The 12,291-nt window shown below is 45.4% G+C and overlaps 1 protein-coding gene across 7 annotated transcripts in view; it reads right to left on the bottom strand.

Annotated features, from left to right (window-relative positions):
* ppp1r9a (protein phosphatase 1, regulatory subunit 9A) overlaps positions 1–12,291 on the bottom strand; it is a 489,701-nt gene that overhangs the window by 64,915 nt on the left and 412,495 nt on the right. For all 7 annotated transcript variants that reach the window (XM_072509043.1, XM_072509045.1, XM_072509048.1 and 4 more), the window contains one exon: positions 5,722–5,879. In XM_072509043.1, the coding sequence (XP_072365144.1) occupies positions 5,722–5,879 (158 nt within the window). The remainder of the gene's footprint in view (positions 1–5,721; positions 5,880–12,291) is intronic.

Genomic DNA, 12,291 nt, shown 5'->3' with positions numbered 1-12,291 from the left:
ACTATGCCTAGGTGGATCTTCAGGCGGTGCATCAGGAGTGAAGGTGGCCTGCTGTGATTCCCACCCTACGACCTGGGCGGCCGGCTTCAGGGGCCACCAGGACTGGATGGGCCAGGCTGCTACTCAGATGTCCCAGGTGGCGTGGTGACACCCTGTTCTGCCCGCTGCCCACGAGATGTGCCAGGGATTGAGTGGGGGGGGGTCACTGACACGGACCCCATCACCTCCTCCACCCTTGGGGTGCCCGACGGCCCCGGGGCACAGCGTTGCCTACTCAACCTGGCCGCCCTGAGGAGCTGCGCAGTTTTTCCTGCCCTGCAGGCCGGTCCAGATGGTGTTACAGGTGGTGCTGACCGCCTCTGCTACCTGCGCCTAGGCACAGCAAACGGCGATGGCTGGCAGCCTCCTTCCCAGGCCGGGGTACAGGGCCAACTGCCTTACCTCCCCCGTGTCCAGTAGGGCCTGTCTCCAGCTCGGCATCTGTGAATCGTGGTGCCGCTTTCCTCGCAGCCATCTTGTTGGTTGGGTTGAGTGTGCGTGTGTGTGTGGGGAGTGCAATGTATATATTCTGCTGCAGCTTGTCAGCCTCCTGAGTGTGAATCGCGAATCCGGCGCCGTTTCTCATCGGAATCGTTTCTGTTCCACGTGGTGCCGTTGCTAGTCCTTCAAGGGTCACGGAATTTTTCCAGATGCGGCGCCAGTTTTGCTGTCATGGAAGTCCATGAATCCCGACCCGGTGTCAACACTTAGTTTCAAGACCAGAGAATCCAGCCGTCTATATGTGGGCTAAATCGGTGAGAAACTCCCCAGGGCCCAAAAAAGTGACTACTTGTCATTGAATAACAGTGGGAAATTCACCGGCAGAGCCTGCCTGAAAAACCCACCACAAATGAAGTTAGAAATGTTTCCATTGAATTCCGCCCAATAAATCTAAATCTAGGCCATCAATGTTACTCCCAGAATTAAATTGCTTCAGGACACCTGTTGGGATCAAGAACGGGCTCGCCACCCACCCAACTAAAAGGTCGGAATGAGGTAGAAGACCACAGCACCAAATAAAATTCTGCCTATCATTTTAGGTTTGTGACCAGGATTGGACAGAATTAAAAAGGTAATAAGGTTTGGCCAGGACAGTTAGCCTTGCTGCCTCATGGTGCCGAGGTCCCAGGTTCGATCCCGGCTCTGGGTCACTGTCTGTGTGGAGTTTGCACATTCTCCCCGTGTTTGTGTGGGTTTCACCCCCACAACCCAAAGATGTGCAGGCTAGGTGGATTGACCGTGCTAAATTGCCCCTTAATTGGAAAAAATTAATTGGGTACACTGAATTTAAAAAAAAAAAAAGGTTTGACCAAGTGTAAGGCTGAATGGAAAAATAATAAATGGGTGGCAAGTCAGAGGGATTTAATTATAATCTGTAAGGCCAAAGGGAGTGGTAATGGGGCAGGTAAAGAAACAAAAGATGCGTCTAGAGGTATGAATGTAGGACCTTGAATAGATGCCACCTGAAAGTAAAGAAAAGGAAATAAAAGAAAAACAAGAGAAAACAATCAACAAAAAACAAACCAATTTGGAGCAAAGGTTCTTATCTAAAATCGTTGAACTCAATGTTGAGTCCAGGTTCCTGTAAAGTGCTCAGTTGAAAGACAGGGTGCTGCGCTTTGAGCTTGGATTGAGCTTAACTGGAATAGACTTACGGCACGATTCTCCTAAAAGGGAACAAAGTCCCATAGCGAGCACGTTTAGCCGCGTGTTTCCCAGCGCTCGCAGTGCCGAGAAACACATGGCTATTCAATGCAATTCGAGTTGTATAAGGGGCCTGAATGGGGAGCGTGTGGCCAAGGCCGCACATAGCCCAGTTTTGTACAGAGAGAGGCCGCACATAGCTCATAGCCCAGTTTTGTATAACATAGCGAGCGATCGGGCATCATTTTTAAATGGCGTCCCAGCCTCCGAAGCAATCCGCTCCCTCCCCCATCCCAGCCCTAACACACTAATGGAGGGTCCTCGGCCTCCCCACAACACCCACACAGGGCACCCCCGGCCCATTCACAAAAAATATTGCCAGCTGGCGGTGGCACCTGGGCAGCGCCAGACTGGCACCCAGGTTGCACTGACAGGGTGCCCAGGTGGCACCAGCAGTGTCAGGGCACCACGCTGCCCAAAGGGCATGCAGCTAGGGGCCTCTGATCCCCTGGGAACCCCCCATGAGTACCATTCCATCTGGTTCCCGTTTGTGGGGACCAGTGCTAAATGCCACTTGCCTGAGGTCTCTGAAGCGATGGGGATGAATCCCAAAACCTGAAGTATCTCAGGAATCTGCACATTAAAGTGAAACTGGCTGTCTCACTCTAATATGCAGATTTGTCGTTATTACATGAAAATGAAATGAAAATCACTTATTGTCACAAGTAGGCTTCAAATGAAGTTACTGTGAAAAGCCCCTAGTTGCCACATTTCGGCGCCTGTTCAGGGAGGCTGGTACGGGAATTAAACTGTGCTGCTGGCCTCCCTTGGTCTGCTTTCAAAGCCAGCGATTTAGCCCTGTGCTAAACATCGCAACGTCTGGTAACATCGCATAGATCATAGATCATGGAATTTACAGTGCAGAAGGAAGACATTCTGCCCATCGAGTCTGCAACAGCATTTGGAAAGAGCATCCTACTCAAGCCCATGCCTCCACCCTATCTCCGTAACCCAGTAAACCTACTTAACCTTTTTGGACACTAAGGGCAATTTAGCATGGCCAATCCACCTAACCCGCACATCTTTGGACTGTGGGAGGAAACAGGAGCACCCGGAAGCAACGCTTGCAGACACGGGAGAACATGCAGACTCCGCACAGACAGTGACCCAAGCCGGGAATCAAACATGGGACCCTGAAGCTGTGAAGCAACTGTGCTAACCACTGTGCTACCATGCTGCCCATGTGCTACCGTGCTGCCCATTGGATCTTGCGAGCCGGTTAGATCACGGAGCAAGGTCTCTCGGCTTTTATCGGCCATGCTTCGCAGCAGTGAGCTGCTTTTCCAGCGCAGCCTGGCTATTGGATCGGGCCCTAAGGGTTCACTTACACAAATCTTTAAATGCGGAATCAGTTGATAGAGATGTTTTAAAAAAGCATATGAGATCCCAGGTTAAATTAAGTAACAACTTGTATTTATGAAGCACCCTTAAGGTATTTAAACATCCCAAAGTGTTTCACAAAATCTGTAGAAAACAAAATATACTTTGAGCCAAGAAAATATTAGGACAGTTGAGCAAAATAAAACCCTGGATGCTAAACAGGCCAGAGTTCGAGGACTGCTGGTATCTCGGAGTTATAGGGCTTGAGGTGATTAAAGACATCGGAAGGGGCGAGGCCATGGACAGCTTGCAAACAATTAAGGAATTTTAAAATTGAACCCGGAGCCAGTGCAGGCCAACAAACACAAGGCTGATAGGTGAAAGGCATTTTGGTGCATGTTATGTCACGGGTAGCAGACAACATAAGTTTATGCAGGGTAACATATGGCAAACTGATCAGGAGCCCATTAGAATACTAAGGTCTGGAGGTAACAAAGGCATGGATGAGGATTTCAGCAAGAGTGAGGCAGTGAAGGAGAAGGGTGAAGGCTCTGGGGTGGAAATAGCTAGTCTTAGTGACAGTGCAGATATGTGGCAGAGAGCAAATCTTGGGATCAAATAGAACATTGAGGTTTCAAATAGTCTGGTTCAGTCTCAGACAGCTGCCAGGGAGAGGTACAGAATCAATGCCGAGGGAGCAGAATTTATAGCAGGTACTGAAAACAAGGGGCTGGTTACTCCGTCGGCGGGATCCTCCTTTTCGCCGGCAGCGGACTCACACCCCACGGATGTCTCGACAGTGTAGGGGTGCCCACAATGGGGACAGGTGCAGCGGGATGGAGATTCCCACCCAAGAACTTTGGTCTTCTCAATATTTCATTGGGGAAAATTCTGCTCACTCAATACTGACATGTCAGATAAGTAGCCTGACAATTTAGAGACAGTGGAAGGTTTCAGAGAGGAAATTGTGAGGTAAGAGCTGGGTGTTGTCAGCACATTTGGAAACTGACTTGCTTTTGGATGATATGCCATGGAGCAGTATGCAGATGAGAATAGGGGAAGCCATTTCGCTGGTTACAATAGGTAGTTAAGAATGGACCAGGTGAGTTCAGTCTCACCTAGTTGGACGAGGCATTGGGGGAGGATGCTGTGATCAACTTTGTTAAAGGCTGCAGGGAGTCCAAGATGGATCAGGAGGGATAGTTTGCCTTTGCCACAGTCACACAGTATGTCATTTGCCACTTCAATAAGAGCAGTTTTGGTACAGTGGAAGAGGCAGAAACCTACGTGGAGGGATTGATTCAAACATGAAGTTCCAGGAAAGATGGGCCTGAATTTGAGATCAAGGGGAACAAACAGAAACAAGAAAATAGAGTCCAAAACAAAACAAGTAGTGAGCCTTTGCTAATAATTGGTTAAACCGTAGAATATTGTATTCTTACTTTTGGAAACAAGTGTAGGCCATGGAGAGGGTGAAGAAACAATTTCAAAGAGGAAAGGCTTTGGTTGTGAGTGACCAGGGAAATTGGGACATTTCATTAAAAGATGCACAGCAAAGAAGTGCCCTGCCTCAAGCCCTGCACTGGACTCAACACATGCCTGTGCAGCTGGAGCATCTCAGAGGCCTGCATTTCGCTCCTCATCTTCCATGTTCTGGTCCTCCTCTTCCTCCAGTGAGCTATTCTGCTTCAGGGCCTCACGCTCTTCAAGGTCCACACCTCCAGAGACCCATGTTATGGAATGTGCAGCAGACCACCACAATGTGCGAGCCCCTTGCAAGAATATACTGCAGGGTGTGACCCAATCAGCACAGGCACCTTCACAAGCTTGGTGGCCTGTTTGATGATGATAATAATAATAATCTTTATTATCACAAGTAGGCTTACATTAACACTGCAATGAAGTTACTGTGAAAAGCCCCGAGTCGCCACATTCCGACGCCTGTTGGGTACACTGAGGGAGAATTCAGAATGTCCAAATTACCTAACAGCATGTCTTTCGGGACTTGCGGGAGGAAACCGGAGCACCCAGAGGATACTCACGGAGACACAGGGAAAACGTGCAGACTCCACCCAGAGACCCAAGCCGGAATCGAACCTGGGACCCTGGCGTTGTGAAGCAACAGTGCTATCTACTGTGTTACCGTGATCTTTGCAAGCAGATGGTTTCCATTGTACCGCATCTGTGGCTGTCTTGGGGTGTCATAGTGATGCCATTATTTTGAAATAAATTATTCCCAAAACAACACTAATGAAGATACATTTTTTGAAAACATAGTGCACCATTAGAGGAATGAAATCTTGAAATATGGTTACAATCCCCCTGGTACATGTTGGCCATGGCCCCAAGGCAAGAACAGTGTTGCTAAACAAGATTTAGCTGTAACATTTGGATTAAAGAATAAGGTGAAACTTCTATGTATTCTTCCTTCCCCATCAAGAACAGTAGATCTGTGGGAGATGCCCAGCAAAAGCAAATGAATATCATGTTGACCAAGTCCTTCCAAAGAACAAGCTTGATAATTAATGCTGAATGTTCTGAAAGCAGCTGAGGCGAGGTATACAAAGGTAATAAATAGTTAGAATTTTGTGGCAAATTAATAAAACTGAAGCCTCATTAAAGAACGTACATGATTCTTCAAAGAGATGTCACATTTACCTTCCGCTCAAGACTGTCATCACCATCAGTTGAACTGACACTGTCATGCATCCGAGATCTAGTTGGCCGCTGTCGTTTTGATTTGCCTGAAAGATGGGCTCGAGCTTTTAGCACTTTACTGTCCAGTCTCACTGTTTCAGGTACTGCTTCATTAAAATCTGAAATCAAAGGCAAATACAGTAAAATTGCAAATGGAACCAGTTTTATTGCAAATAACTGAAAGTCAGTGCAGGGTTCACCATCACACAGGCCATTCAGTTATTGATCAACGTGTAATAACAAATGAAAGTCACATGAATATGGTGCCATTGTGGCTCAGTAATAGCACTCTGAATCAGAGGGTTGAGATTTCAAGTTCCATTCTAGAAACTTCAGCACAAAGCATAGGCTGATATTCAAGTGCAACAAAGTCAGAGATGCCTTCTTTTGGATGAGGTGTTAAACCGAGGTCCGGTTTGCTCTTTCTGCTACTTGTCGACATTCCTACCAGGAGATCTGCTGTCACAGTCTGTCCGTCTCATCTGTTGTTCTATCCTCACACATCCACTGTAGCTTCTCTGCAACCACTCTGTGATGTCAGTTATCTAACCACACCTAGATGAGCATTTCTTTCTGCTGCCCTACACTTTATCCTCTGGGAGAGATCTTGTACCTTTTCAACTCTGATCAAATTATTTCCTGAATATCAGGAAAGTAGATAGAATGCAGCATCTTATGTTTTTTATTCCTCTGTACAAGCTTGAGTCTTCTTGTTGTTAACCCATCCTCCAGCTTCATGAAATTACTACTGTCCTTTCTGGTGGGCATATAAGATCACATGGCATGATTTCAAAAAAGAGCAGGGAGTTTGTCTGTTTCTTGGCCAAAACTTATCCCTCAACTGGTCAGAAAAATATATTGTCATTTTCACATTGCAAAATGCTTCATTGGCTGTAAAGTGTTTTTGATGCCAAAGTTGTAAATGAAAATCATTCTTCCATCTTCAGGAATCAAACTCTCTCTGGCTCATTGTGAGCAATGAGCAGGAAACAAAAAAAGGTTTGGGCAGTACAGCCTATCTGAAAAACAGTAGATTGATTTTAATGTAGTTAAATGTGGAGATTAGAAGAAACTTATCCAAAAACAGTGGATCTGTGGAAGAGATGCCTTGCAAAAACGCATGAATATCATATTGACTTAGTTCTTCCAAAGAATAAGCTTGATAATTATTGATAAATGTTCTGAAAGCAGATAGACAAAGATGGCAAATATTGTCGAAATATAATAAACCATGGAAAGCAAGTGACAATATTAAATGATAGAAATGTGGGACCGGGCAGAAAATTTGCAACTTCACGTGAATATTTTTGGTGGTCCAAGAGAAATTGTGCAGATCTTTCCGTCAGGAAATTAAAATTGCCATTGAAAATAACTGTCGCAGAGTCTTGGACAGCACACATGCTTATACAAGCACTGGAATTGATGGGTTGTCATTTTTACTTCATCTCCTTGCCAGTAACAAGATTAAGGTCACAAAAATGGGATTGGTTGCCATAGAACCTTGTTTACAACCAGGGATTGGAAAAAGAACTGCCAAGTGGGGCAGCCAGAATTCCAGTTGTTTGTGTCCTCAGTCATGTTCACAGTGGTGGGGGAGGGAACAGTCCCCAAAATCTGTGCCCGCACCATGAAGGAGACAACTGACAGCACTTTGGGTTCATTGTGAACACGCCCCAGGTAACTTAACTTTCATGGAGACAACTTTCATGGAGACAGCCAGAGTTTAGCAGCTGTTGAGTTTTACACTAACTGCATCGAGGTGTGAACCATGGATTGGAGATGGGAAGAGTTTAAAGGGTAAGTAAAATGACTTTGCTCCTTTACAGTTCATCATTAAATGCATCGGTGTTCATTAATGTGTGTTATGACAGTGATATAATTGGAAGATGTAACAAGTCCTTAATGTGTTTGCCAAACATTATTTCTGGCAACTGCAAGCAAAGGATCAACATTGTAAGTGTGGAACAATCTTCAGATCAGTTACAAAGTTCATCTAATGGATAAAAAGATATAGTAGATGTCACACTATTTAAAGGGTAGCCTAGAATGATAATGTCATAGAAATGTTTGGCATTTTAAGTATTCAATCCAGACATCTGGGTACTACAGGGTAGCACGGTAGCATTGTGGATATTACAATTGCTTCACAGCTCCAGGGTCCCAGGTTCGATTCCGGCTTGGGTCGCTGTCTGTGCGGAGTCTGCACATCCTCCCCGTGTGTGCGTGGGTTTTCTCCGGGTGCTCCGGTTTCCTCCCACAGTCCAAAGATGTGCAGGTTAGGTGGATTGGCCATGATACAAATTGCCCTCAAGAGTCCAAAATTGCCCTTTTGTTGGGTGGGGTTACTGGGTTGTGGGGATAGGGTGGAGGTGTGGACCTTGGGTAGGGTGCTCTTTCCAAGAGCCGGTGCAGACTCGATGGGCTGAATGGCCTCCTTCTGCACTGTAAATTCTATGACATCTGTTGGGAACACAGTTCTGAAGTCTATTTGTTTGATTGGGAGTTTTATGGGCTCTTGCCTGCAATCCAATTACCCAATCATTTTTACAAGTGCTTGACTTTGTTTATGTAGATGGTCTGAAGAGTATATTTGTTTACTCAGGGAGTTTTATGGCCTATTCAATGGCTTCCAACTGTTACAATAGGGCTTACATGTAGCAGGAAACAGCAGGAGGTGAGGGTGAGTCGTTTTTTTTTTCCATAAGTTGTAGACGTCACTGGTATTTTATTAGCAATTCTGAATTTCCCTGGAGAAAGTGGTGGTGAGCTACCTTCTTGAACGACATGCAGTACATCTGGTGCAGGTACCCCCAAAATGCTGGTAGGGAGGGAGGGAGTTCCAGAATTTGAACTAGCAACAGTGTTAGCAATATAGTTTTAATTCAGGGAGGTGCGTGGCTTGAAGGTGAATTTCTAGAGGTGGTGGTGTTCCGATGTATCTGCTGCCCTTTTCCTTCTAGGTAAGAGATTGCAGGTTTGAAAGGAGGAGGAGGAGACTTGATGAGATGCTGCAGTGCATCTTGCATATGGCACACATTGCTGCCACTGTGTGACAGTGGTAGAGGGAGTGTCAATCAAGCAGACTGCTTTGTTCTGGATGAAGCTTCTGGAGTGAAGTTTGAGCTGCACTCTTCCAGGCAAGTGGAGAGCATACCATCGTACTCCTGACTCGTGCCTTGTAGTTGGTGGGTGGTCTTTGTGGAGGCAGGTGGTGAGTGACTTGCTACAGAATTCCCAGCATCTGACCTGCTCTTGTTTTTTTTCTTAAATTTAGAGTACCCAATTTAGAGGGGCAATTTAGTGTGGCCAATCCATCTAACCTGCACATCTTTGGATTGTGGAGGTAATTAAGTTAAGTTCTGCTGGATAGCACTGTCATCTTTCATTAGTTCGGTGATGATCGAGAATAGACTGACAGAGCAGTGATTGGTTGGGTTGGATTTGTTCTGTTCTTTTTTGTGGACAGGTAGATGCCAGTGTTGCAGCTGTTCCTGGAACAGCTGGGCTTGGCGCACAACTATTTCCAGAGCACAGGTCTTCAGTGTAACCTGCAGGTTTTGTCCAGGCCCATTAACTTTGCAGCACCCAGTGCTTTCAGCTGTTTCTTGATAACACATGGAATAAGTCAAATTAGCTGAAGACTGTGATGCTAGGGAGGAGTTTGAGATGGATCATCTACTCGACACATCTGAAATGCTTCAGCCTCGTCTCTTGCATTGACAGGCTGAATTCCACCATTATTGAGGATGGGGAAAATAGCGCAGCTTTCTCTTCCTCTGGTTAGTTGTTAATTGTCCACCACCATTCACAACCGGATGTGACTGGACTGCAGAGCTTTGACCTGGTCCGTTTATTGTGGGATCCCATAGCTCTGTTTATTGCATGTTATTTCTGCTGTTTGACATGTTAGTCCTGTTTTGTAGCTTCACCAGATTGACACCTCATTGTTGGTCATGCCTTGTGCTGCACCTAGCATGTTCTCCTGCACTCCTCATTGAACCAGCGTTAATCCCTTGGCTTAATTTCAAGGCTAGCATGATGGATAAACTGAGCCATAAGGTTCCAGATTGCGTTTGAATACATTTTGCTGCTACTGATGGCCTACAGTACCTCATCAATGCCTAATTTTCAGTTGTTAGATCTATTCTGAACCTACCCCATTCAACCCAGTGGTAATGTTACACAATACGTGGGAAGGTACTTTTAATGTGAAGATGGGACTTGGTCTCCACGAGGTTAGCACTGTTGATTCACAGCACCAGAGTCCCAGGTTCGAATCCCGGCTTGGGTCACTGTCTGGGCGGAGTCTGCACATCCTCCCTGTGTGTGCGTGGGTTTTCTCCGGGTGCTCCGATTTCCTCCCACAAGTCCCGAAAGACGTGCTGTTAGGTAATTTGGACATTCTGAATTCTCCCTCCATGTACCCGAACAAGCGCCGGAATGTGGCGACTAGGGGCTTTTCACAGTGACTTCACTGCAGTGTTAATGTAAGTCTACTTGTGACAATAAAGATATTATATATTAAGCGGTGGTCACTCCTACTGATACTATCACAGACACCTGCGACAGGTAGATTGGTGAGGACAAGCTGTAGTAAGTTCAGCTACCTCCATCAATAAGTGGTACTACCAAGCCACTCTTAGTGATGGACATTGAAGTCCCCCACTCACTGTGTGTCCTTGTCATCCTCAGCCCTGTGGGACAGGACATACCCAATGATAGTGATGTCTGGGACATTGACTGTTAGGTATGATTCAGTGAGTATGACTATGTCAGGTTGTTACTTGACCCAGATGTTAAGCAGGACCCAGATGTTAAGCAGGACTTTGCAAAGCTGATAGAGCTGGGTGTTCCATTGTCATTGATGTGCCTGGATTGATGCTGAGTGGTGAAACCAGTTTTATTCTTTTTTTGAAGTTTCTATAACAGTTTTGTACAACCAGGTTGCTTGCTGGGCCATTTCAGAGGGCAATTAAGAGTTTTGAGTTGCATGTATGCCAGATCAGATAAAGACAGCAGATCTCTTTCTCTAAAGGATATTAGTAAACCAGATCAGTTCTATTACAATCAATGATAGTTTCATGATCAGCATTACTGTGCTTTCAATTACAGGTTTAATATTAATTGAATGTATAAATTAAATTTCAATTCCACGAGCTGCTGGAGGGGGTTTTGAAGCCATTACCCCATAGCATTAGCCAGGGCCTTTGGATTATCAGACCAGTGACATTACCACCATGCCACAGTCTCAGCAAGGGTGATAGGTAGGAATAGAATAATCTTTATTAGTATCACAAGTATGGCTTACATTAACACTGCAATGAAGTTATTGTGAAAATGAGTGAGGATGAGGGTTAGAAGGTTCAATTACATAAAGATGGGCTGCTGATTGCAACGGCAGCAGCAGGCAGAGATTTATTTTGGAAACGGAGATGAGAGATTTAACCTGCCCGTTCTAGACTTTGCCAACCTCCATTTTCTTTGGTCGTAGGCCCATCTCCTGGTCACTTAAGGAAGATCCTGCCTGTGGGTAGTGTTGAGTTGGAGGCAGATTGCAACAACAGGATTATTGGCATCTTTGATTCCGACATCCAACTTGAAAATACTATCCCTACAAATGAGATGATATTTTGAAGGTTGCCTACTGATGGCCTCAAAGCCCCTGCCTGTCTCGGGTGGTATGGTCTTTTTAATATGCAGATTTGATCAGAGGAACACTGATAGCCATTTTAGGTTTCATCTAGTCAAAGCTTATGCTATGCACACTGACCAGTTCCAGAGCAATTGTTATGACCTAGATGAATGCACAGTAGATCTAGCCCCATACTCTGCAGGTCACACCATTAGTGTAAAACTTTAATTCACAAACCAAAATATCAATTGATTACCTTTGCTGCCATTTGACCGAGAATAAAAGAGACTTTAACCAGTCTTCTTTCAATAAACTCAATGATTGATTTATACTAAAACAAAATTTCTTAGGAGAACAAGATGCAAGAACTGACACACACAGTTGTACTCAGGAAGCAAACTGTCTATCCCTTTTTTAAAATACCCTAGCGTGCGGACACACATGTGCACGCATACAGATAGGTCTCTCTGCAGAGATTGATTTTGGAGGATAGGCTTTATAACATTCAGGTCAAATATGCAGGGTTTCAATGCTGTCGATCTGGTGCTCCCTTGTGTGACCTGGTCGATGTCTGGAGGTTCGCACCAATGGAGCTTCGGCATGGCGGAGAATATAGTGCTGGATGATTTCTAGTCATCTCTGCTTTTCAGGTTTCCAAATGCAAACAAGTTATACTCGGATGAGGATTATCTGGCTGCAGATGGATAACCACACGGAAATTCAGGCAAGGCAGGGAGAGCATGAGTTAAGGCAGCCTTACTTTTCAGCTTATTCCCCAAAACACAGAGTTCAAAAACAACAGGTCCAAAACATAAAGCTCGACTCTGTCATGTGATTTCCAGTAACTCACTAGGCTTTGCCTTTACCGCTTTATTCCCCATCAATTAAAGGGATGCAGT

Source organism: Scyliorhinus torazame, chromosome 6 (genome assembly GCF_047496885.1).
Source record: "Scyliorhinus torazame isolate Kashiwa2021f chromosome 6, sScyTor2.1, whole genome shotgun sequence".
In the NCBI taxonomy this organism is placed as follows: domain Eukaryota; kingdom Metazoa; phylum Chordata; class Chondrichthyes; order Carcharhiniformes; family Scyliorhinidae; genus Scyliorhinus; species Scyliorhinus torazame.
The sequence above is the reverse complement of the archived record's forward strand: the minus strand, read 5'-3'. Positions and strand labels throughout refer to the sequence as shown.